At 42.2% G+C, this 21,212-nt stretch overlaps 2 protein-coding genes across 3 annotated transcripts in view; one reads left to right on the top strand and one right to left on the bottom strand.

Annotated features, from left to right (window-relative positions):
- LOC111858221 (anoctamin-3-like) overlaps positions 1 to 21,212 on the top strand; it is a 66,463-nt gene that overhangs the window by 32,265 nt on the left and 12,986 nt on the right. The window contains exons 11-18 of the mRNA XM_023839789.2: positions 207 to 341; positions 814 to 910; positions 1,553 to 1,613; positions 10,442 to 10,524; positions 12,762 to 12,902; positions 13,567 to 13,731; positions 20,390 to 20,426; positions 20,531 to 20,642. Coding sequence (XP_023695557.2) covers positions 207 to 341; positions 814 to 910; positions 1,553 to 1,613; positions 10,442 to 10,524; positions 12,762 to 12,902; positions 13,567 to 13,731; positions 20,390 to 20,426; positions 20,531 to 20,642 — 831 coding nt within the window. The remainder of the gene's footprint in view (positions 1 to 206; positions 342 to 813; positions 911 to 1,552; positions 1,614 to 10,441; positions 10,525 to 12,761; positions 12,903 to 13,566; positions 13,732 to 20,389; positions 20,427 to 20,530; positions 20,643 to 21,212) is intronic.
- The window catches only part of LOC111858222 (uncharacterized), a 27,299-nt gene continuing 7,154 nt past the window's right edge, over positions 1,068 to 21,212 (bottom strand). The window contains exons 2-6 of one of the 2 annotated variants that reach the window (XM_023839791.2): positions 13,020 to 13,133; positions 9,005 to 9,088; positions 6,117 to 6,824; positions 4,666 to 4,836; positions 1,068 to 2,674 (exon numbers count right to left, since the gene is read on the bottom strand). In XM_023839791.2, coding sequence (XP_023695559.2) covers positions 2,556 to 2,674; positions 4,666 to 4,836; positions 6,117 to 6,801 — 975 coding nt within the window. In that variant the 5' untranslated portion in view covers positions 6,802 to 6,824; positions 9,005 to 9,088; positions 13,020 to 13,133 and the 3' untranslated portion in view covers positions 1,068 to 2,555. Of the gene's footprint in view, positions 2,675 to 4,665; positions 4,837 to 6,116; positions 6,825 to 9,004; positions 9,157 to 13,019; positions 13,134 to 21,212 lie in introns of those variants that run through there. The other variant, XM_023839790.2, reaches the window with a different exon arrangement.

Below are 21,212 nucleotides of genomic sequence, written 5' to 3'. Positions count from 1 at the left end.
ATATACAAATATTATAGTGGTTTAGGAAACTAGAGCATTTAATAGTTAAATCTATTTCATGATCCATGTGGCACAGCCTCATAACGAGTCCAGGTTAAATCGAGGGAAGGAATTTACTTATTGACCTTAAAACCAATTCTATGTCAATTCTGTGGTAATGTTTAAGAAACGTTGCACGTGTCCCTATCATCCTTCTTCCTTGGCAGGCGATATTTTGGAGAGAAGATTGGCCTCTATTTTGCCTGGCTAGGTTGGTACACTGGCATGCTGATCCCGGCTGCTCTAGTTGGCCTCTTTGTCTTTCTCTACGGTCTCTTTACCATGGACTCCAGCCAAGTTAGGTGAGGTCAGAATCTCGCCATGTGGTGCCACCTCTGTCACTCTGCCTGAGCAACACGTACCGACACCTCTGCTCTCCTGTTGCATATATTTGCATATGTTTTCATTTTTCACGTTGAAAATGAATGAAGAGATATTTTTCCGAGGTTTCACAGTGATCTTTAGGGGAAGCCAGCTATTGCTTACACAGCTGCAGCGTGTCGTTTTAGAATATTGTTTCTTAAGCCTTGCATGGTTCTGTACGTCATGCAGCTGTGATGTCTGGTGCCGTCATGTTCCTGTAGCTCAACAAATGCAGTGTTTTGCTAACAACACAAAGGTCATGGGTTCAAATCCCAGGGAGCACACATAAATTGTAACCATTCTCTCTACTGGGAGTCGCATGGGATTAAAGCATTAGACAAATGTAACAGATGTTACTCAGAAGGACTTTGAGAGGGAATCCCTTTTGTGTGTCCTTGTGTCCTTCCTTAGCAGGGAGATCTGCGAGGCCAATACTACCATTATGTGTCCTATGTGTGAGAGGAACTGCAGTCCCTGGAGGCTGAGTGACAGCTGTATCTATGCCAAGGTGAGCCCCGCCTCTGGGCTTTCCCATGAGTCCCGTGTCACCATGTTGCTCCGATCATAACGCCTCACACAATGAAACACCAAAAGGCATAAGCCACATATCAAAAATGTCCACTCTTACAAATAAAGGTTCTTTAACTAAAAAGCTTCACACAAAATTGAATCATAAATGAAAAAATTAAATTTTTATTAGTGCTGAATTCATCATATTTGGTCTTTGTATTGACTTTTTTAATTTAAAATTACAGTACATATTTCACTTGACCACATGCCATGTACTTTGTGCAGTATGTTAAGATTAAGATGTCTATGTTCTAAGGTTAAAAGGCATTCTTGGCTCGGTTACGCCATATAGAAGAGCTAGCTAGCATTTATGTTTGCTGTTCCTGCAGTAGGACAGTGTTTCCTTATCTGAACATTGTTTCATATAAAGGGCATTGTGTCAGACCCATTCCTATGTAAGGATCATTGTATCCGAACCATCCTAGGCTATCTGGATAAGCCCCAACTAGTATCGGTCTGAAAGGGGCTGATCCCTTTATCCTGATATAATTTGGCTACCTGTCCTGCAGTCGATATGTAGCTGCAGATTTTGGGTTTCTTCAATGCTGGATGTAAAATCGCCTCTCCCATGCCTCCCTAGGTCACTCATCTCTTTGACAACGGCGGCACAGTGTTTTTCGCCATCTTCATGGCCATATGGGGTAAGCACGGGAGTCTTCTATGACTTAAGCTCCACTTTCCTTTTCTATTGCCATGGAAACTGAATGGGAGACCATTCGCATCGCTTTGTCCTTAGTAAAAACACCATTTGGCACCTTATAACATTTTGCATTAATCATCCACTCTGTACATTATGACAGATCTTACATCCACTCCTGTGACTGCTGGATTTTAGAAGGGTGTTGTGTTCCCAGCGTGAATAATTTAGTGATTAAATAATAAATACTTAATTTCTTGAAGAGCCTATGACCAGTTCTTCGTATTCCAGACCTTGTAACCTTAATGAACTGAACCGTGTCAGACAAGCGGGTGAAGCATTTGTCACACAGAGATTGGCCTCACTTTGCTTTCCATGTGAGAGTGAGCACCAGAGGGTTTTCTCCAAGCGTCCTTTCATCCATCCTAAAAACCAACTCTAATGTGCAACCACACCTATTGTGTTAGAAAGCTGTTAGAAAACTAGAATGGAACAGGTTTCTAATTTTAAACTCATCTGTAGTATGTTGCAGTACATTTCATTTGTATATTATTTCCAGTACTGGATTAATGTGGCACGTTTTCAGGGCCTGACAGAAATTTTATGCATTAAAAAGGTAGCAATTGCCATTTCTAGCTAGAAAGTATTGGGAGATTTTCTTTAAATAATACACATAATTTGCCCAGTTACATGCACTGGGGAGAGTTCCTGGGTCTTCATGAGAGACTCATTTGTGAACTGTGAGGATCCGGAGGATTCCCTGGGGAGATTTAGGATAGAGGCCTTCCTTGTTACTAAACTTAACATGAAAGGAATAGCAAAGCAATTTGTAATCTCTTTGCGATAATATATTACAGTACATAAAACACAGCACCATTATCTTCCGGTGTTGATTTTTTGGTGTAAAAACCCTGGATGGTTCAGCCCTGTGACTCGTCTTACAGTCCTAGTGCTGGTTCTGTGTGCCACTCATGTGGTCCATATAGATGTTGTCACCTTGGAGCACGGGGTTGTCGAAGGACAAGGTGCCCATTCCCAGGTTCTCATAGCTGTCCAGACGGAGCACTGGGAGTAACAGAAAAGGAGAAGAAGGGTTTAGAGCAGGGGTCTTCAGCTCCAGACCTGGAGAGCTACTGTCCAGAAGGTTTTGCATCCTACATGGCTTCTGAGGGGCCACACCTGTTCTCAGGTAAATACCAGGAGCAGGTGTGGCTCATCAGAAGCCAGGTAGGATAGAAAACCTGCTGGACAGTAGCTCCCCAGGACTGGAGTTGAAGACCCCTTGTTTAGAGTCAAGGCACCATCACACTGGCAAGCTTTAGTATGAGGTCCGTTGATGCTATTAAGACCTTAATTTTATTACATATCTGTCAAGTAAGAACAGTAAGGAGCTTCAGTCTGATTCTCTAAAATGACAGATAAAGTGATAACTTTCAGTCACTAAGGCTACATTCACATTGCAGGACAAATGTGGGCCAAACACGATTGTTTTGCTCATATGTGACTCAGATCGCATTTTTTCATGACAATGTGAACAGCACTAGTCACATGGAATCCAGTTTTTTCAATTCCGATTTGGGCCACTTCAGTATGTGGTCATAAATCGGATACAGGTCTGATTTTTTGCAATGCGACTTAAGTCTGAATTCATGAGACTTTTACGTCACAGTTCTGCGCAGGCGGAAGTCACCATATGTCTCCGTCAGAGTGCCAAACATGGAGAAGAGCACAGAAGTTGGCCAGTGGAGGGACAGTGAGGTGCTGGATTTAATAGGTTTTTGGGGAGATAAATCTATTCAGGCAAAACTGGAAAGTTCATATCGTAACCGGGCAGTTTTCAAATCAATAAAGTGACGTCTTTGTTTTTGCGCAAGCGTCATTGCGTCTTTGTTGTTTTGTGCGCACACGGGCCAGTTCAGTATAGTGAACCGTTCACATTGAAATCTGATATTGCCCACACTAAAAAGAGTAATGTGAACAGGCAAACAAAAAATCTGATCTGAGCAGGAAATCAGCATTAAGCCCTGCAGTGTGAACGTAGCCTAATACTCTAGTTCTGATTATTTGGACTATTGGTATTGTTCTCAGGTAGTCTGACTGCTAACAAAAAACAACTTTGCTATGTACATATGAAACATTTAGTACCCAGCATACTTTTAACATACATTTAGCTTCTAAATTCATGCTTCTAACAAAGAGAGATTTCAGAGATCTGATAGCTAGACTGTAAATAACCAGTTTTGTAAGGACATTGGTCAGCTGTAAAAACACATCCCGGTACAATACTGTCAGACAGCTGTTGTGCAAAATACTGTTCCAATCAATTAGTTGATTGATTTTGGAAATGCAACAGCGTGACTGATGGTTGAAAAGAGGAAAAAAACAGCACAGCAGGTTCTCTGTCAGTGCCACTCAGAGTACAACAAATACTCGAGCATCGTGATGAGGATCAGCCCAAAGGACTTGCAAGGAGCTGCCTTTTTCACTGCCCTTTTCACTGCCTCTTTCACTGCCTTTTTCACTGCCTTTTTCACTGCCTCTTTCACTGCCTTTTTCACTGCCTTTACTCTAAGGAAGATGAGTCATGCCTCCCCTCCCCACTTTGCACATCAGACACATGCTGACTGGCCCAAATGAGAAAGCTTTCAAAGTTTACTTTTGTCTGTTAAAAAATATACGATCTTATCGTTGTCTAGGCACTAACCCCACCATGACCACACAATCACACACACACACACACACACAGTATTTTTTATCAGTTCTCATACAGTATACAATAGGTGTTCTTGAGCATTGTGTTTTTGGTATTACTTTTATGTATTTATATGGCCTCAAGACACTTTTTCTGAAGTTCTTAAAAGTTTTTAACAGGGTAGTTGAAGCTATATCTTTGAATAGCTGTATAATAGCTGTTAATCAAAGCCATAAACGGAGCCACTCCTGACAGCTCCGCCCTGACCATGCTGAAATGCCTGAGATACCAGTCATTTCTGTAGGAAATATAATCATGATTTCTTCTTATAACTATTTGTGACAAATAGTCTTGTCACTCCTACCTGGTCCTCGGGGTAGGTCTTCCACAAGCTTCCTGTGGTTGAAGTCCCGGTGGACCCTCCGTCTCTTCAGGATATAGACGATCAGGCTCACAACACCCACAGCCAAAGCTGTACCAATGACTATGGCCCACGCCGTAGAGTTACTGTTCCTTGTGTTGCTCCCTGCCGAATCTAAAACACACAAAACCGCAATAAACAGCATGTCAGCCGCCCACACACTCATGATGGGGAGTTCCTCTCTTCAGACACCTCCTCTCTTCAGACACCTCCAAGGCTGCCGCCCTATGTGTCCTCTCTTTTATTCGTTCCGTAAATATCACAGATATCAGTCTGTATTGACTAATAATAAAAAATAAATAAATGAGACTGCCTTCCCATCCAAGGTATACTCTAGCCTTAAGCCCAATCCTGCCTGTGATGTTCTCCAGGATCTCCCTTCCTTACAGACCCTGACCAGTATCAGCTGGCAGAAACTGAATGGATAGTAATTCTCCTCTCCATATGGCTCAATCCTGGGCTACAATTCGGAAAATGATATCATAATGCACACTCAGCTATTTTCATTATACAGACGCTCCTCTACTTATGATTTCCCAACTTACAAACCTTCAGACATACGAACGAAGAGGACTGTAAGTCCAAATTATGTTTGTTGGGCTCACGTTTGCTGTCCGCAACATCAATTTTTTTTTTTCTGCGTGCTAATTCTGCCTAGTACGACTCCTGGCCGCTACTCCCGCCGCACAGCAGCGTAGCTTACGTACTCCCAGCATCCTAGTTCTTTGTACTTTGTACGTATACCCTTAAAATGATGTTATAACGACATACGAACATTTCAAGTTGTGAACGGCCATCCGAACATATCTCGTTCGTAAGCAGAGGAGCTTCTGTAGTCATCTCTTTACGAAGTATTCTACAAAGAATGTTACCCATATGTAGTCTGTGACTCTACTCAAACTCTCAGTAAGTTTCATAAGTGTCAGTATGTTTATGATGGGATCATCGATACCTATATCTTTGGCCTATGCTTGCAGTATAAGTCAAACTGAAACCAGTAGATCTCTCTGTACATCTGTGTAAAGTTTTGCATCCAATAGCATAATCCTAGAGAGTAAATATATAAAACATTGGTGGTCTTCTATTAAAGGTGAGATGGTAGAAAATGACAATTCATTTCAAATATAGTGGTTATAACATAAGAAATACATGTGCAAACACAAGCAAGTAAATATTTTTCATAATTAGTTTAGTCATTTTGACAAGCTAACAATATAGAAGTTTCAGTAACAGGATTGTAGCCTTAGTTAAAAATTTGCCACAATAATGAAAATTCCAAAATAATCATATATGTTTTCCTTCTTGCAGTACTGGTGAGACATTCCTGTAATGGGTTAACAGTCAACTGGCACCACAGGGGAAAAATGAAATCTTATTTGCATATTTAAACTCACCCGCAGCCCTGTTACTCTCGGTGTACACATTGTCTCTCCTATCATCAAGGCCTTTAAGGGTGGTGCTGCTGTTGGTGCTGGTGCTGGTGCTGGTGGTGGTGGTGGTGGTGGTGGTGGCGGTGGTGGTGGTTCTGGTGGTGCTGGCGGTGGTGGTGGTGGCGATGGTGGTGGTGCTGTTGATGTCATTAGTGGTGGCGATTGTTGTGAAGCTGGTTATGTCCTCTGGGTTGTTGGACTGGGTAATATTAGTGCCCGGGGATGGAGTGGCTTCGCCAGAATCTACGTCAGTATAACCAGAACCCGTTTCATCTTCACTTGTGTTAGTGTTGTTTGTGTTTATGTCTTTAGTGTCTGTGACGTTGAGGTCTGTGTCGTTTGTGCTTGCGTTGTCAAATGTTATGCCATTATTACTCATGTCCTCTCCGCTTGTCCATGTTTCGTTGGACCCAGTGGTGTCCAGACCTGTTTCTGTGTTGGTCATGGTGGCATTTGTGGTGTTGTGAGGAGTGATGTTCTCTGGAAATGAAAATGAGCCGTCTGTTCCATTGCTGATCAGCATGGACGCATATTCCAAGATGTCAACGTCTTTTGCCAATGAAAAATTAGTTGGTTGCTCTGAAGGCTCAAGCAGCTCTGTCCCTCTGAATGAGTGAAGTAATAGTAGGAGCACAACTGTCACATCCATGTTGATTTTTCTTACTTTCTTTTCTAACAATAAAAAGAAAAAAGTGAAAATTCAAATTTCAATTTTATACAAAAAGACAACAGAAAGCAAAAATGCAAGACACATTCCAGCCATTCCTGGATGACAAAAATATTTACACAGTTGCCATCTCTAAAAATCAGGTTTGTCATAAACTCCCATCCAGCCATTTCCTGTAACCACTTATCCTATGCAGGGTTGCAGGCGGTCCAGAGCCTATGCTGAAGGCTACAGGTACAAGGCAGAGAACATCCCAAGACAGGGCACCAACCCATCACAGATCACACTCACATGCTAGTCACTAACACACACACACACCTATGGGCAATTTGGTAACTCCAATTACCTTGGTTTTTGGACTGTGGGGGGGAAACCGGAAAACCCGGAGCAAACGGGGAGAACATGCAAACTCCACACACATGGAGCCATAGCAGAGACCCAAACCCTGTTCCCAGAGGTGTGAGGCAATTGTGCCACCATGCCACCCCCTTGGCATAAACTTTTCTCCTTTAATTGTAAAACTATTTCTAAGATACAGTAATGTTTTCATCAATCCAAATATTTGTCTTTACATATCATAAAGAATTACACTTGCTTTAAGTCCCCTCAATAACTGTAGCCTTAACCTAAGACTTATCCTTAGACGTACTTCTGCAGTCAGTCTGGTAAAAGGCTCAGATGGAGGTTTCCTTGGTTAAAGTCCATATTCCAAATGCAGGGTTGTTGTGAGCTTGGGTCCTATTCTAGGAATGTGGCTGTGAGCTGACATGACATCCCATCAAAAGGCACCCATTCAGACACGCAGTCACACCACAGACGACGTAGGTCCGCGTTCACACAACTGCATGTCTTTGAACTATGGAGGAAACTGGAGTATCCAGAGGAAACGCACACAGAGAAAAACATGCAGACTTTGTAGAGACAGAGCCGCAGGTGGGAAATGAATTTACAGATTTGGCAGGTATATGGCTACAGTGCTATCCGCCAACTCACTGTAGCGCACAAAACAGTCATACTATAGCAAACTGTCTATATACGACTGCGCTAATTTAGTCAAGATGAGGTTCTACAGAGGAGAGAGTTACACACAGTCCCCAGACTGTGGACGAGATCCTTTCCCTAAGTTTGTTTTTAAGTTGAATTGGTTGGTCGGGAAAATAATAATAAAGTACATAATATTATTGATAATTATACATTAATAATAAAAGTAACTAAATACGGTAGTGTACTGTACTTTGGGCCAACGAACTGCTGAAGCCACACAATGTTACAAAGCAGTGCGTGACTTTGTTATTATGAACAATTGTATTTAACCCATTTTTTTAGTATAATAGGCTTTATGGCAGTCTGTTCATAAGTATGAGTTGTCCATAAGTCGGGTGTTCTTAACCTGGGGACTGTCTGTATAGAATCTCAGCTTGTCTAAGTACCAGAAAAAAAGGCCTTGTGTGATTAAGATTTTGCATTGAGAGACCATAAACTGAATTCCTGAATTCCATTCATTTCAAGCATTCAGGTGCAAGAAACAGAAAGACATATACCTGCTTTGACCAGTTTGGAGCAGTATAATACGTAACAACACACAAACAAAGCTATTAACTAGGAATATGCCTGTCTTTATTGAAGTGTGGGAGGGGGTCACCAGTGGACTGAACCCACAGCCGCGCAGGCCTGGACTGGAATGAATAATCAGCCCTGGACATTTGACCAGACAGTCCCCCCACGCATACATACAATAGTGCACCATCACATTATGCCGAGTATGTTCCCCACAATATTGAGGCCCACAAACCCATTGGCCCACTGGGAAAATCCCCAGCATGCCAAGTAGCCAGTCCAGGTCTACAGCTGGGAGAGTGAATGACATATGATATACCTTCCCATGCTTCTGATTTCTCCCACGGCCTCAACCTACCCACTGATCGAATACCCATTCAAACGGCCGTTCGGAACGTATCTCGTTCATAAGTAGAGGAGTGTCTGTATACTGTTTATATACTATACAAAACTCAAAACTATTTACCTCAGAATAAATCCATCCCATTGTCAGACTAAGAGTTATTTTACACATTTAAAAATTCCAAAGTTCTTCTATATAATCAGATATGAACATTTTTTGACATTTAGCAAAAAGGTTAGGAGGGAGAGGTAAAGGTCAAGATGGAGGTGAAATGCAGCCACCTACCAGGTCAGATGTAGCTCAGCAAGGTGCTAGTGTTGGAATAAAGGCAGCATGTGAACAGTGTCTCCTGATAACAAGACCGTAGACCTATAAGAGGAAAGAGGAGTGGAAGGTTGACAGAAGGAGGGAGGCATCTGGCTGCGGCAGGAGGGAACACCACCTATGGTCACCTGAGAACCTGCCTGACTGGATTTCACACCTGTTAATCACACTCGCTGTATTCGGTCAGTCAAGGCAAAACATCTCCGTAATGTTCCTATGAATATTCAAACCTAAGACTGAAGGCACGTCAAGGAATTTCACTTTATTTTAGCTCAATATCATATGTGAAGCAGCTAAATTTAGACTCCATGTCTATGAATTGTTTATTGGGAAAAATACACTGTTTTTTCCCTTTGAGTAGATTCTGATCTTACAAATTTTTAGCATGTCAATGCTTGATGTCTTGTTATATTAGCTCTTTATGAAATGCTTGGACATGTTTTCGAAACAGTTAGTGGTAAAACCACTTCCTCCAATCGTAATATGGATCTCTCTCTGTCAGTCATCCTCAGGCACACATACGAAAATTAAGTTCTTTTCAATAAGAGTAACTTGTGAATGAGTAGTAGCTAAAACTAAGGCTAGAGCTGTGCTATTCACCCAGAAGTAACAGAAAGTAATGCAGCTTTGGAAAACAATAGGTATTCCGTCACACGGCAGGAAGGCTATCTGTTTTGGCAGTCACAAAAGCATCTGCTTTAGGTATTTGAGGTTTTGGTTACAGACACTAAGACATGCCCATCTTTGGCATGTCTGAGTGTGTGCAAAGCCAAACATTCACAAAGCAATGTGACCTTTAAATGACATTATAGACTATAAAATATTTGATAAATGTTAGGGGCCGTTTTTTACTTTTCACTCAAAACATGCATTGAACATTTTTCAATAGAAAAACAACGAAGTTTCTGCTCATGTTTACTGTTCTGCTGATCCTGTGAAGCTAATCTTTCATCTAACTGGCCATATTTTCATAAACATAAAGCAGTTTCTTTTTTGTCCTAACCTTATTTGTGTATTTACCTTTGGTCTAGCCAGAATATGAATTCTTCTCAACTTCCTCTCTGCTCATGATATACTTCATTATAAACCTCAGATTTTCAAAAGAGTTCAGAAAGTTATGCCAAAACTGACATGTTCAATTCTATACCTGAAAAAAACCTACTATTAAGGTATTTAGGATTCTATGTAATTATCTTCAGTGGGCAGATAATGTAACACTTTGAGAAGGAGAGTTTAAAGTCTCTTTAAATGATTCCTAACTGAATATACACGTAGATGGCGTAACATTTGAAATCCCTCCTGGAGGGATATGAAGAGTCATAGTGGAATTTTCTTGAAGATAGTGTAACACTTTTATATCCCTTATTGTTGCTGACCCATTTGTTTCTTATCTTATAGCAACTGTGTTTCTGGAGTTCTGGAAAAGGAGAAGAGCGGAGCTGACATATGACTGGGATTTGATTGACTGGGAGGAAGAGGAGGTATAAAAAACTAGTCAGACTCATCAATGATGATATGCAAGTTCTGTCCCTTTGCTAACCTCCAGAATATGACTGATGTTTTTCACACAACTTATTCAATTTACTGGTCAACGAGTGAGTCACATTAAGTTAAAGATCACTGTTTTCTACAGGCGATTTTAGATCAATTGATCTGAAAACATTTCAATTGATCTGAAAAAAATTTGGTTTTAATGTAGGTTATACTTTTAAAAACAATGTAATTTTATTCAAACAAAAAATCCTCAAAACACATTGGCTTTCTTGCACACAGTAGATTTGATCAGTTAGGTCTCGTTGAACTTATTCTATTTGGACTATGCCAAAAAAAGCCTTAACTGTCATTTATTATAAACAATGGTTGCTATTTTGGATACCATACTGGTATTTCCAGAATGGCTGGTTTTACGGTTACGTCTTACTGTACATCCATCTCGTCATCTGGAATTCCTCTATCTGATGCCCTGCTATCCTCTGCAGACGCAGGCATGTGCGATCATGGGAGGATTGTCAGGATTGAGTCAGCATTTTTTGGGGGGTTAGTGCTAATACCGGGTTGCCAACTCTCACGCACCTGGCGTGACGCAGATGCTTTCAGACTCTCATGCTCACGCAAGCGATCTTGTGGCAAGACTCTATTATGCCATTATAAACCTAAAATTAGCTACGTCAAAATCGCTGGGGTAGTTCGCAAACCCTACAGACTATTAACAAGGTAAAAATACACGTAAATGCGTGTGCAGACTTTTCTCAAATTGAAAACCTCACACCAGCTGACCAAAGTTGGCGTCCCTGCTAATATATTAAGCCTTCGGCACTGAACTGAGCACTAACTACCCATGAGTCATTTATTCAATTCTCTGGCATTTCCTTTAAACAGCTTATTGTTAACCCAACAATTGTTAGGGTTCTGTTGCAAATAGTAATGTAATATGTAAACAGTTTCTAATCTCTTTTTCATATGCTTAAATTAATTTTTTAATCATCTTTATTTTGGGGGAAGCACTGTTGCCTCACACCTGTGGGACCAGGGTTCGAGTCTCCGCCTTGGCTCACATGTGTGGAGTTTGCACATTTTCTCAAGAAAAGAATATGTAGGGTAAAATTCCTACCACCAGGTGATATGTTAAGTTATCAAATTTCCGTCCATTTCCTTTTTTGAACTGGCGTGACACCTTGCTAATAAAAATAATACGTAGAGAAAGGCCGTCTTTTGGCTTAATGGTTTTAGATTTTAGAGTTTCACGAAGGTGTGGAAAGGCAACCCCTTTCCTCCCATGCAGAATATACTGTACAGGATGACTTCCTGTAGTGACAACAGGGACCGTCGTCTAGGGAACTACAGCTTAAAGTATTGTCCTGTTATCACAGTGTCAAAAGCATGCAGGAGTCCTGCACTTGTAGTCCTGCATTATTATGTATGCATGAGGAAAACAAATGCATGTAAACAACAACATGCTTGGCAACATGGCAAAAATAGCTTGAAGGGCTGAAAGAAATGTCCCCACAGAACTCTATATTATTGACTGCTACGATGCATCATGTTACTTTGTCTAGCAATTTAGTTGATAAGTATGACTTTATTTATCATTTATTATAAGAATGACAATGTACGTTAAAACAAGTGAACAACAATATACGATGTGGAGAAGAGAAAATAAAAACAAAATGTGTAAATAAAATAAAGTTTAGTTATATAATATGGCCTTCCTACTACATACTGTCACAAAACACAGTTAGGAAACATGCTGACAATAAAATCTGACAGACACCAAGTTTTATTACTAAAACTTAATTATCAGTAATTATAAAACCATTATAAAAATCACCCGTTTATGTATTTAAATAATGTAAATTACACCAGTTTAAAAGGAACCGTATTTCCTTCTTTCTGCTGTATTTCCACACCCACAACTGAAATTCTTTGTAGACTAGTGAGTAAACAGAGCCAGAAATAGGTCATGGTGGGTGTCTGTAAGCACCCACAGTGAGACTTCATCATTCAGCCGATGTCTGCAGTCCACTGCATGCCCAATCAACTGCAAACTGGCAGTGCACCCAGAACGAAAAACAATACTAGGGCAGTAAGAAGCTTGGCATATGCCTGTATGTGAAAGAACCTGTCACTTTGAGTATTATACACTCATATATATGGCCTGGATAACTAAGTGGCTGATCCACATTATGCAATAATACAAGATTTCCTTTTTTCTTTGTAGGAAGAGCTACGCCCCCAGTTTGAGGCGAAGTATTCGAGGGTCGAGAGGGTGAATCCCATTTCTGGTAAACCCGAACCCTTCCAGCCCTTTACAGACAAACTCAGCCGACTGATGGTCTCCGTTTCTGGAATCTTCTTCATGGTACATTTCTTCTTCTGCTGCTTATTATTATTCGTATTATTATTAATATGCAGCAAGCTGGTTCAGTAGGCTGCGCCACTGCATCATAGCCCTTCGAGTGGAGTACACTTTGTTTACCTTTGTTGTGTTGGTTTCCTCTGGTGCCCCTGTGTGTGCTGGTGACCTGTGTTGGATTAGTCCCCTGATTTGTGCCCTATATTTCCTCTGGAAGGCTTCAGGCTCCCAAGGACCCTGTAAGACATAAGCGGTGACACATGGATGAATATTGAAAGAAAATGACTTTCTGTAAATGGGCTGGTGGTGGGAGGGGGTGTTGTTCTTTTCTTTATTACCGATGAAATGAATATTTGAAGCACCGATCATTGATTTCACTCAGCGCATAATTTAATTTTCTGTTTTATGATACGATCAAAGGAGTGACAGTAGGTACAAAGGAGTGCCTGCAGCACACAGTCATGCATCTTCAGGAGATGAGCTTTTGGCTGAGTGTGCTCCTCAGAGTTCTTCTTTGATTAGTCATTACCTCTATTTGCTGCAATGGAAAATGAATCAAATGGCATTAGAGTCAATTTAGACTTGGAACAATTGGTGTGGGCTTCATTATGCTGCAATATGCTGCCTGCTGTGTCTTCACCAAATGCCCTGTCCATCTCGCCGTGACCAGATCTCCCTGGTGCTGACTGCTGTCTTTGCTGTGGTGGTCTTCCGGCTGATCGCCATGGAGCATTTTGCATCCTTCCAGTGGGAGTTCGTGAAAAAGAACTGGCAGTTTGCCACCTCGGGCACTGGAGTCTGCATCAACTTCATGATCATCATGTCTCTTAATGTGGTGAGTTGGGGGTGTCTGACCATCCTTGTTACAGTAACCCTACTCTGCGACCTATCACGCTGCCCTAAATTCCTTAACTGAATCGTTTGTGCGCATAACTCAGCCTCTTAGGGCACAGCACAAGAAACAAGTTAATGTTCAGTCTTAGTTCGAGGTGTGAATTCTTTGGCAATGGCACACACATACTGAATTCGTTAACACCGTTTACTGAGTAAGTATACATGCATGCAGAATTCAAGTTTCTCGGCTTCCAAGAAGAAATTCCATGAATTGTACACATGGCACCAAACAAAAACTCAGCAATGTTCTGAATATTCTTTGCTGTGCAAGGGACTGGAAAATAGTGCACAAACAGTGCAGGTGTACACATTAGGTGACACAGGCATCTTCTGAAGGGGTGCTGATTTGGCAAACCCTGGCACATAGCATCTGTGACAAAGTGGGAGGTGAAGTTTGAGGGGGCGAGGAGGTGGAAAGACTGGATTAAGAGTATTAAGTGTCCCTGGGCAGCAACATCTAGAAAGGCCTCCAAACCACCCTCCTCCACCTAGATGTGGCTAAGGTGGTAGCGCATCTGATTGGTGACCAGTAGTGATGGCCAAATGAAGTTTCATGAAGCAGTTGCTATATTTTTGGTATTATGGTGCTCTCTATTAAAAAAAAGGCTCAATTAATGACTCAAAACGAACCAATCGTGCCACCTAGTTGGGTCAAAAAACACAGAAAATGGTTCATGAAGCTTCATTTGACACTTTTATCCCTAGTGACCAGAGTTGCTCGTTCAAACTCAGGCCATCTCTGTCGGTTTGTCCTTTAGCAAGACACGGAACCCACTGAAACACTTAATATGCCATGTGGAGTATCTCTGTCATCAGTTAGTAGATAATAGGCATGATTTGTAAGTCACATGGGAAAGAAGCATCAACTAATTGAAAAAGGCAAAAATCTGGACATATAGAACAATAAGCTACATTTGAACTATTCTGTAACCAAACCTAGGTACAAATTTCATCATATACGAAGGATAAATGTAAAACAGATATGGAAAGAAACAGCAAAAAAGTGCCAACTAAGTACAACTGGGGACTCTGCTATAGCTAATTAGCAAAGTAGTGCCAAATGAAAAGAAACACAACACCTTCCAATTTTACAATCAACAATTGATTTTTGTGGACAACTGGTGTATGATGTCCTCACTATCCAAACCATTTGCTAGCGCAGATGCAATGCCCAGCAAGGAGAGTACAGATAAGGTTTTTCTTTGTTATCTTCAGGGTATGCAGAGGTAAGAGCATCAGCCTTTTTATAAACAACAGTGCCAGAAGAGTCCATATGCAATGAAATGCCAAAAAGAAGACGTGTCCCTGTACTAGCAATTAGCAGTCCTCACACACCTCTGCCTGCCTGGGAAGATCTATGCCAGAGTACAGGAGAGGGGGTCTGTTCATTAGTTGAAAATCGGATCTAAGAGGAACAATGCAGATTCCGTCCTAGTCGTGGAATGCTGGATCAGCTCTTCACCCTCACAAGGATACTAGTGGGTTCATGGGAGTTTGCCCGGCCAGTCTATATGTGTTTTGTAGACTTGGAAGAGGCATACTACCATGTCCCCTGGGGGTCCTGTGGGGTGTCCTTCAGGAGTAAGGGGTACGGAGTCTGTTATTAGTTTCATCAGGTCCCTGTGTAACCAGAGCAAGAGTTTGATTTACATTGCCAGTAGTAAGTAGTAATTCATTCCCGGTGGGTGTTTTATTCTGCCAGGGCAGCCCTGTCACTAATTCTGTTCAGAACTTCTATGGACAGAATTTCTAGGTGTGGCCAAGGGGCGGAAGGGGTCTGGTTCGGGAGCATCAGGACTGCGTCTTCGCTTTTTACAGATGATGTGGTCCTGTTGGCTTCGTTGAGCTTTGACCTGCAGCATGCGCTGGGACGGTTTGCAGCTGAGTGCGAAGCGGGCCGGGATGAGGATCAGCACCTCCAAGTCTGAGGTCATGGTTCTCAACCAGTGAAGGGTGGATTGCTCAGTCTTGGTTGGGGATGGATTACTGCCTTAAGCAGAGGAGTTTGAGTATATTTGGGTCTTGTTCACAAGTGAAGGAAGCAGAAAGCAGGAGATTGACAGGCGGATCGGTGTAGCACCGACAGTTATGTGGGCGTTGTACTGTTCTGCCATCATGAAGAGCTGAGCTGGAAGGTGATGCTATTGATTTACTGGTCAGTCTACTTTCCTACCCTCACCTATAGTCACGAGCTTTGAGCAGCAACCGAAAGAATGAGATCACGGATATAAGCGATTTCCTTTTCAGGGTGTCTGGGCTCAACCTCAGAAATAGGGTGAGGAGCTTAGACATTCAGGAGCAGCTCAAAGTACAGCCACTGCTCTTCCATATTGAATGGAACCACTTGAGGTAGTTCGGGCATTTATCTAGGATGCCTTCTGGAGATGGAGGAGATCCCGGAGCAGACCCAGGACATGCTGGAGAGAGTATACACCTTGGTATCCCCCTGGAGGAGCTAGAGGAGGTGGCTGGGGGGAGGAAGGCCTGGGCATCCCTGCTTAGACCACTGCCCCCTTGTCCTGGATAAGCAGTGGAAAATGAATGAATTAATGTCTCTGTACTAAGGCAGGAGAGGAGCTGATTAATGATGTCATTAGGTGTCTCAAATTGGAATTGCTGCCTGCCATTCAGTATTACTTAATGGTCAGCAGACTCATCAGCAAATTCCTTTCCTGTTTTCACCCACTGAAGATCATGCTGATACAACTGCGTAACACCACAGATATCGGAAGCAGACTTCTCAGTCTCCTCAAACCAGTCACGCAATGTCTGAATATTCAAATGCAGCAACTGCATTAGAATAACTGGCTTTTGTAAATCTGTGCCAATCTTTTGCAAATGATCACTTGTGACTTTAAAGCTCTGGAGTGCCTTATCCCATAACACAGCCCAACATTGCATTCCCCCATTTTCCAAGCTTACGAAGGAGAGCAGTAGCACCGTGTTTCTTATTCCTATCCAAAGCAAATTTTCCTAGCACCTTTTACAGAACAGTAATTTTCATGAAGGGTCTTTGTAGAATCACCCCTACAACTCCGTCTTGTGCTGGTTAGGGATTTATACAGTACCAATGAAAAGTCTGGACCTACCTACGCATAGAAAGTTTTACATATTAGAGTAATCATGAAGACGTCTAAACTATAAAATAACATATGGAAATATGTACCGACCAAAAACGTATTTATAAACATTAATTTGCTGGGGCAGGCGGCCAGCTCTGTGTATTGGGACTCAATAGGTTCAAATCCCATAGTTTTCTGAGTGATCCCATCATTGGGCCCTTGAGTAAGGCCCTTAACCCCAAATGCTCCAGGGACTGGCTAACCCAACTGTCTCCTTTATGCCAGTTTCATGAGGTGGCCTACTGGGAAGCTTTTCCAGTTGCCTTGAAGGAGATCCCACATATGCTGAGTACTCACTGGCCACGTTTCCTTCACCATATGTCAAAATCCTCCAAAACCATTTCTACTATATTTAGGGCATTTACCCTGGTCATGTGATGTGACACTCTATCACTCTCCTTTGCAGGCGGCTTGGCATGTCCAAACTTTTGAGTGGTACTGTATTCCCTACTAAAACAAACCTCACTGCTGTGAAATACCTTATTCTAATGGTGACCGGGATGCTAAATGTGCAAAGTCACATGCCGAAGATCAAAATAAGTGTTAACATCTTGGCAGCAATTGTCAACAATATTCACGCCCACAAGGTTCAGTGAATGTCCAGCGCAAAAAATGCAACATACCAAGGGGTTTGTTTGTTAAAGTCTATTATATTAACATGTTATTTCTGTTGTCTTAGCTTTGTCCACAGCAATTAGTCATGGATCCATGTTAATTACACCTTGCTATTGTCACTAACAAATCAAAAAATGATAACTGGTCAAATTTAGACAAATCTGGTATTGAATATATAATGACAGAGAATTTTTTTGCCTGCAATAACCCTTTGTATTTTTTACCCATTAAAGAGATGAGTTCATCGCAGAAACATGGTATTTTATGAATGGGTCAAGTTGTGTAATTAGCTCCAGAATACCCAGTAATTGCCACCATTTGCAGAACTAAAAGTTTATCATATGTTCGAAGGGCAAGACCTCCCTGGCAGAAAAATTTAAGTACTGGAAGTACATGTCTTAAAATTCCCCTGAATTTTTCTGCTCTGCTTCCATTGTCCGATCAAGAGAAACATCTACGGTGCCAATTTGTGTTGACCTGTACAACAACACTAGCATGCGCTTCCTGTGTCTTGTTTTTCTTTCGTGATCAGCTATCTGTTCAGGGTGCTTCCGATCACAGAAACCTGAGATAAATGTGTTATGTTGTGACGACAGTAGCCTGCATGCAAATCAAAATACTGCACCTGTCAAGGGCAAATATGCACTAGCCTCACTAATAGGCCAGAGGCAGCAGAACAAGTGCTAACCTCTTCAAAAAGTGATCCAGATAGCTGTAAACGCTGTAAACATAACCCTGAGCCACCATCATGTTTTTGGAAAAAAATAGCTATTTCTAGCACATTTTGCAAGGTAACCATACTCCTTTGCTTTTTTAGTTTGCTTTTAGCCACTCGATAAGTTGCTGACCTCTGTTCATTTTGATTCGAGCTACAGTAGCTAACCAACTAACTAGCAACACACAAATTTACCAGAAATAAAGGTTCTTGGGTTCTTGGCTTGTTAGAAGTTGTTGTGTAGCTCCTGCTCCAATACTGCTTACACTTGTACCTGGGCATCCACTGGAAACTCAGCCTAGCTGCAGTGATGCTTAGTTGACTCCTTGACAGGATATGTGTTTGCAACTGTACGTTACTTTGGACCACTGGCACTGACAGGGTTGGCTATGTGGATTGTGTCAGTCCCCATGAGTATGACTGTGGTGAAAGAGGGTCCATGTTTCTGGACTTTGCAAAAGGTCATGGGATGCAGACTGCTGGACCCTGGTTCCAGTGCCCTGAGCCACATCGCTGGACTTGGTACTCCAATACTGGTGGTGATCGATTATATCCTGGTGAACAGACACTGGAGGCTCCTTCAGAACTGCAGGGTGTACAGCAGTGCATCTCGCAGGGCACTTTGGATATTATCAAGAGCAGTTGCAGCACACGGCTTGATGGCAACTCTGGTTCATACCAGGAACTGAGAAGGACAGCTGTGAGGGCTCTGAGGGCAGACCAGTAGGCGTTCGTTAGAGGGATCTGTGAGCAAGTAACACACAATCTATGGTCTAATGACCCACGCCCTGCTTACAGAGGATTCAAAGCATTACAAACTTTCCTTGGAGAGTTGCAGTCAGGGTGGGTGATGAACAGTCCTTACAGATGACACTGCAGTTGTGACCTGCTGGGTCAGCTACTTTGAGCAGCTGTTTAAAGCTGATACTCAGGCTTGGACACTGGACATCTCCGGGTCCAAAGTTCTTGAGGTTGATCCTCCACTTAGCTGTGAACCAACCAGTCTCACTGAGATTGCTCAGGTGGTGAACCAGTTGAGGGTAGGGAAGGCTGCAGGGACTTTTGGTATCCGGGGGTTGAACTTCTCCACGCTGGTGGTAAGGCTGTCCTCCTGGCATTGCAAGCAATCATTGCTTTCATTTTGAAGATGGGCATCATCCCAACTGACTGGAAAATGAGACTTGTCCCTACCTGGAAAGGGAAGGGTGATCACCTAGATTGTGGCAACTACAGGGGGATAACACTGCTCCCAGAGCCGGGTAAGGTCGTTGCTAAGGTCATCTTCAATAGGATCCGTGATCACTTGCTCACCTACCAGCGACTGAAGGAGTCTGGTTTTATACCTAAGAAGTCTACCATTGGCAGAGTTTCTTTGGAGCCTTTGTCAATCTCCATAAAGCATTTGACTCAATTGATTGAGGTGCTCTGTGGGACATCCTGAGACTTTGTGGGATCGCCCCGAAGTTGCTGGACATCATGGCCGGCCTGTACAGTGGTACTCTTAGTGCTGTGCAGCATGGAGGCAGAACTTCTGCATTCTGTCCAGTTGATTCTGGGGGTCACTAGGGGCGTGTGCTTGCTTCTACTCTATTCAGTACTTGCATGGAATGGGTGATGGGCAGGGTCGTGAGGTCCAGCTGCTGTGGGGCATCTGTTGGTGAAGAAAGACTCACTGACCTTAACTTTGCAGATGATGCTGTGATATGGAGGCTCATATCGGGGATCTCGAGAGACTGACTGAGGAGTCTGAATGTCTGGGCTTGCGAGTGTCCTGGACAAGAACCCAGATCCAGGCTTTTAATGACCTCTTGGGCACAGCCCTCAGCAGTGTCTCTGTCTATGGAGAGAATGTCGGCCACTTTGAGGGGTTCATATACCTTGACGACTTTCTTGTCCTCCCTGTTTTGCTGTATGGCTACAAGATATGGACACTATCCAGTGACCTGAGATGAAGACTGGACCCTTTGCTATAATCTCTTTAGAGAATTCTTGGGTACCTCTGGTTTGACTTTGTGTTGAATGAGCAGTTGCTCAGGGAGCCCCGAATGAGGCACATTAACTGCATTGTGAGGATTCATACATATTTCAATGATTGAAAACACAAGCCTCCAACTAGTACCATACTTACTGCTCATTTTCTTTGCCAGGTGTATGAAAAGGTGGCATATCTCCTTACAAATTTAGGTAAGTGCTTAAAACACTTTAACATGCACTGGTTTCTCAGCACCTCTTGCTTGGGGAAATAAAATGCACGAGGACTGATGCCATTTATGGAATTTCTCTTTCAGAGCATCCTCGGACAGAATCTGAATGGGAAAACAGCTTTGCACTGAAGATGTTCCTCTTTCAGTTTGTCAACCTGAACAGTTCCACCTTCTACATTGCCTTCTTCCTGGGCAGGTAGGCAATATTTAATATTAGCCAGTCACATGCTATTTTTTTTTTACCTTTAAATGGGGGATAATCCTGAAGAACTACCACGTGGCTTTCCCAGTTCACAGTGGTAAAGGTGGTTTTCAGGGCCAATGTTGCAAAATTATCTTAGAAAAGCTATTTTTGAACAGTTGCTTTGAGCCCATTAGTTTTTGTCGGGGGGCAACTGCTACACTGTATGAGGTGTTTGTATAACTGCTTTGAATAATTGGTTTTTATAACATTTTCTAACATATATTTCTTTATTTGCCACCGCTTTAAGATACAGGCAAACAATACACAGACACACACACTCACACACACACATTTTGTATATTGGATTGTATTGGATTTCCATGTCATATACATCTGCATATGTACAACCTGAATGTCCCTATTTTGTTTTCTAGCATCACACAGAAATATCATGGATAGTATGTCTGTTAGTGATGCAGGGGATCTGGTTACTGAAGCTTCAGAGCTGATTCTCCAGTCAATCAGTCAAACCACATTTTACCGTTATAGTATTTTCATTTAATACACTGATAAATGATCCAT

Source organism: Paramormyrops kingsleyae, chromosome 11 (assembly GCF_048594095.1).
Source record: "Paramormyrops kingsleyae isolate MSU_618 chromosome 11, PKINGS_0.4, whole genome shotgun sequence".
Lineage (NCBI taxonomy): Eukaryota > Metazoa > Chordata > Actinopteri > Osteoglossiformes > Mormyridae > Paramormyrops > Paramormyrops kingsleyae.
Note: the sequence above shows the minus strand (reverse complement) of the source record. Positions and strands in the feature narration are given on the sequence as shown.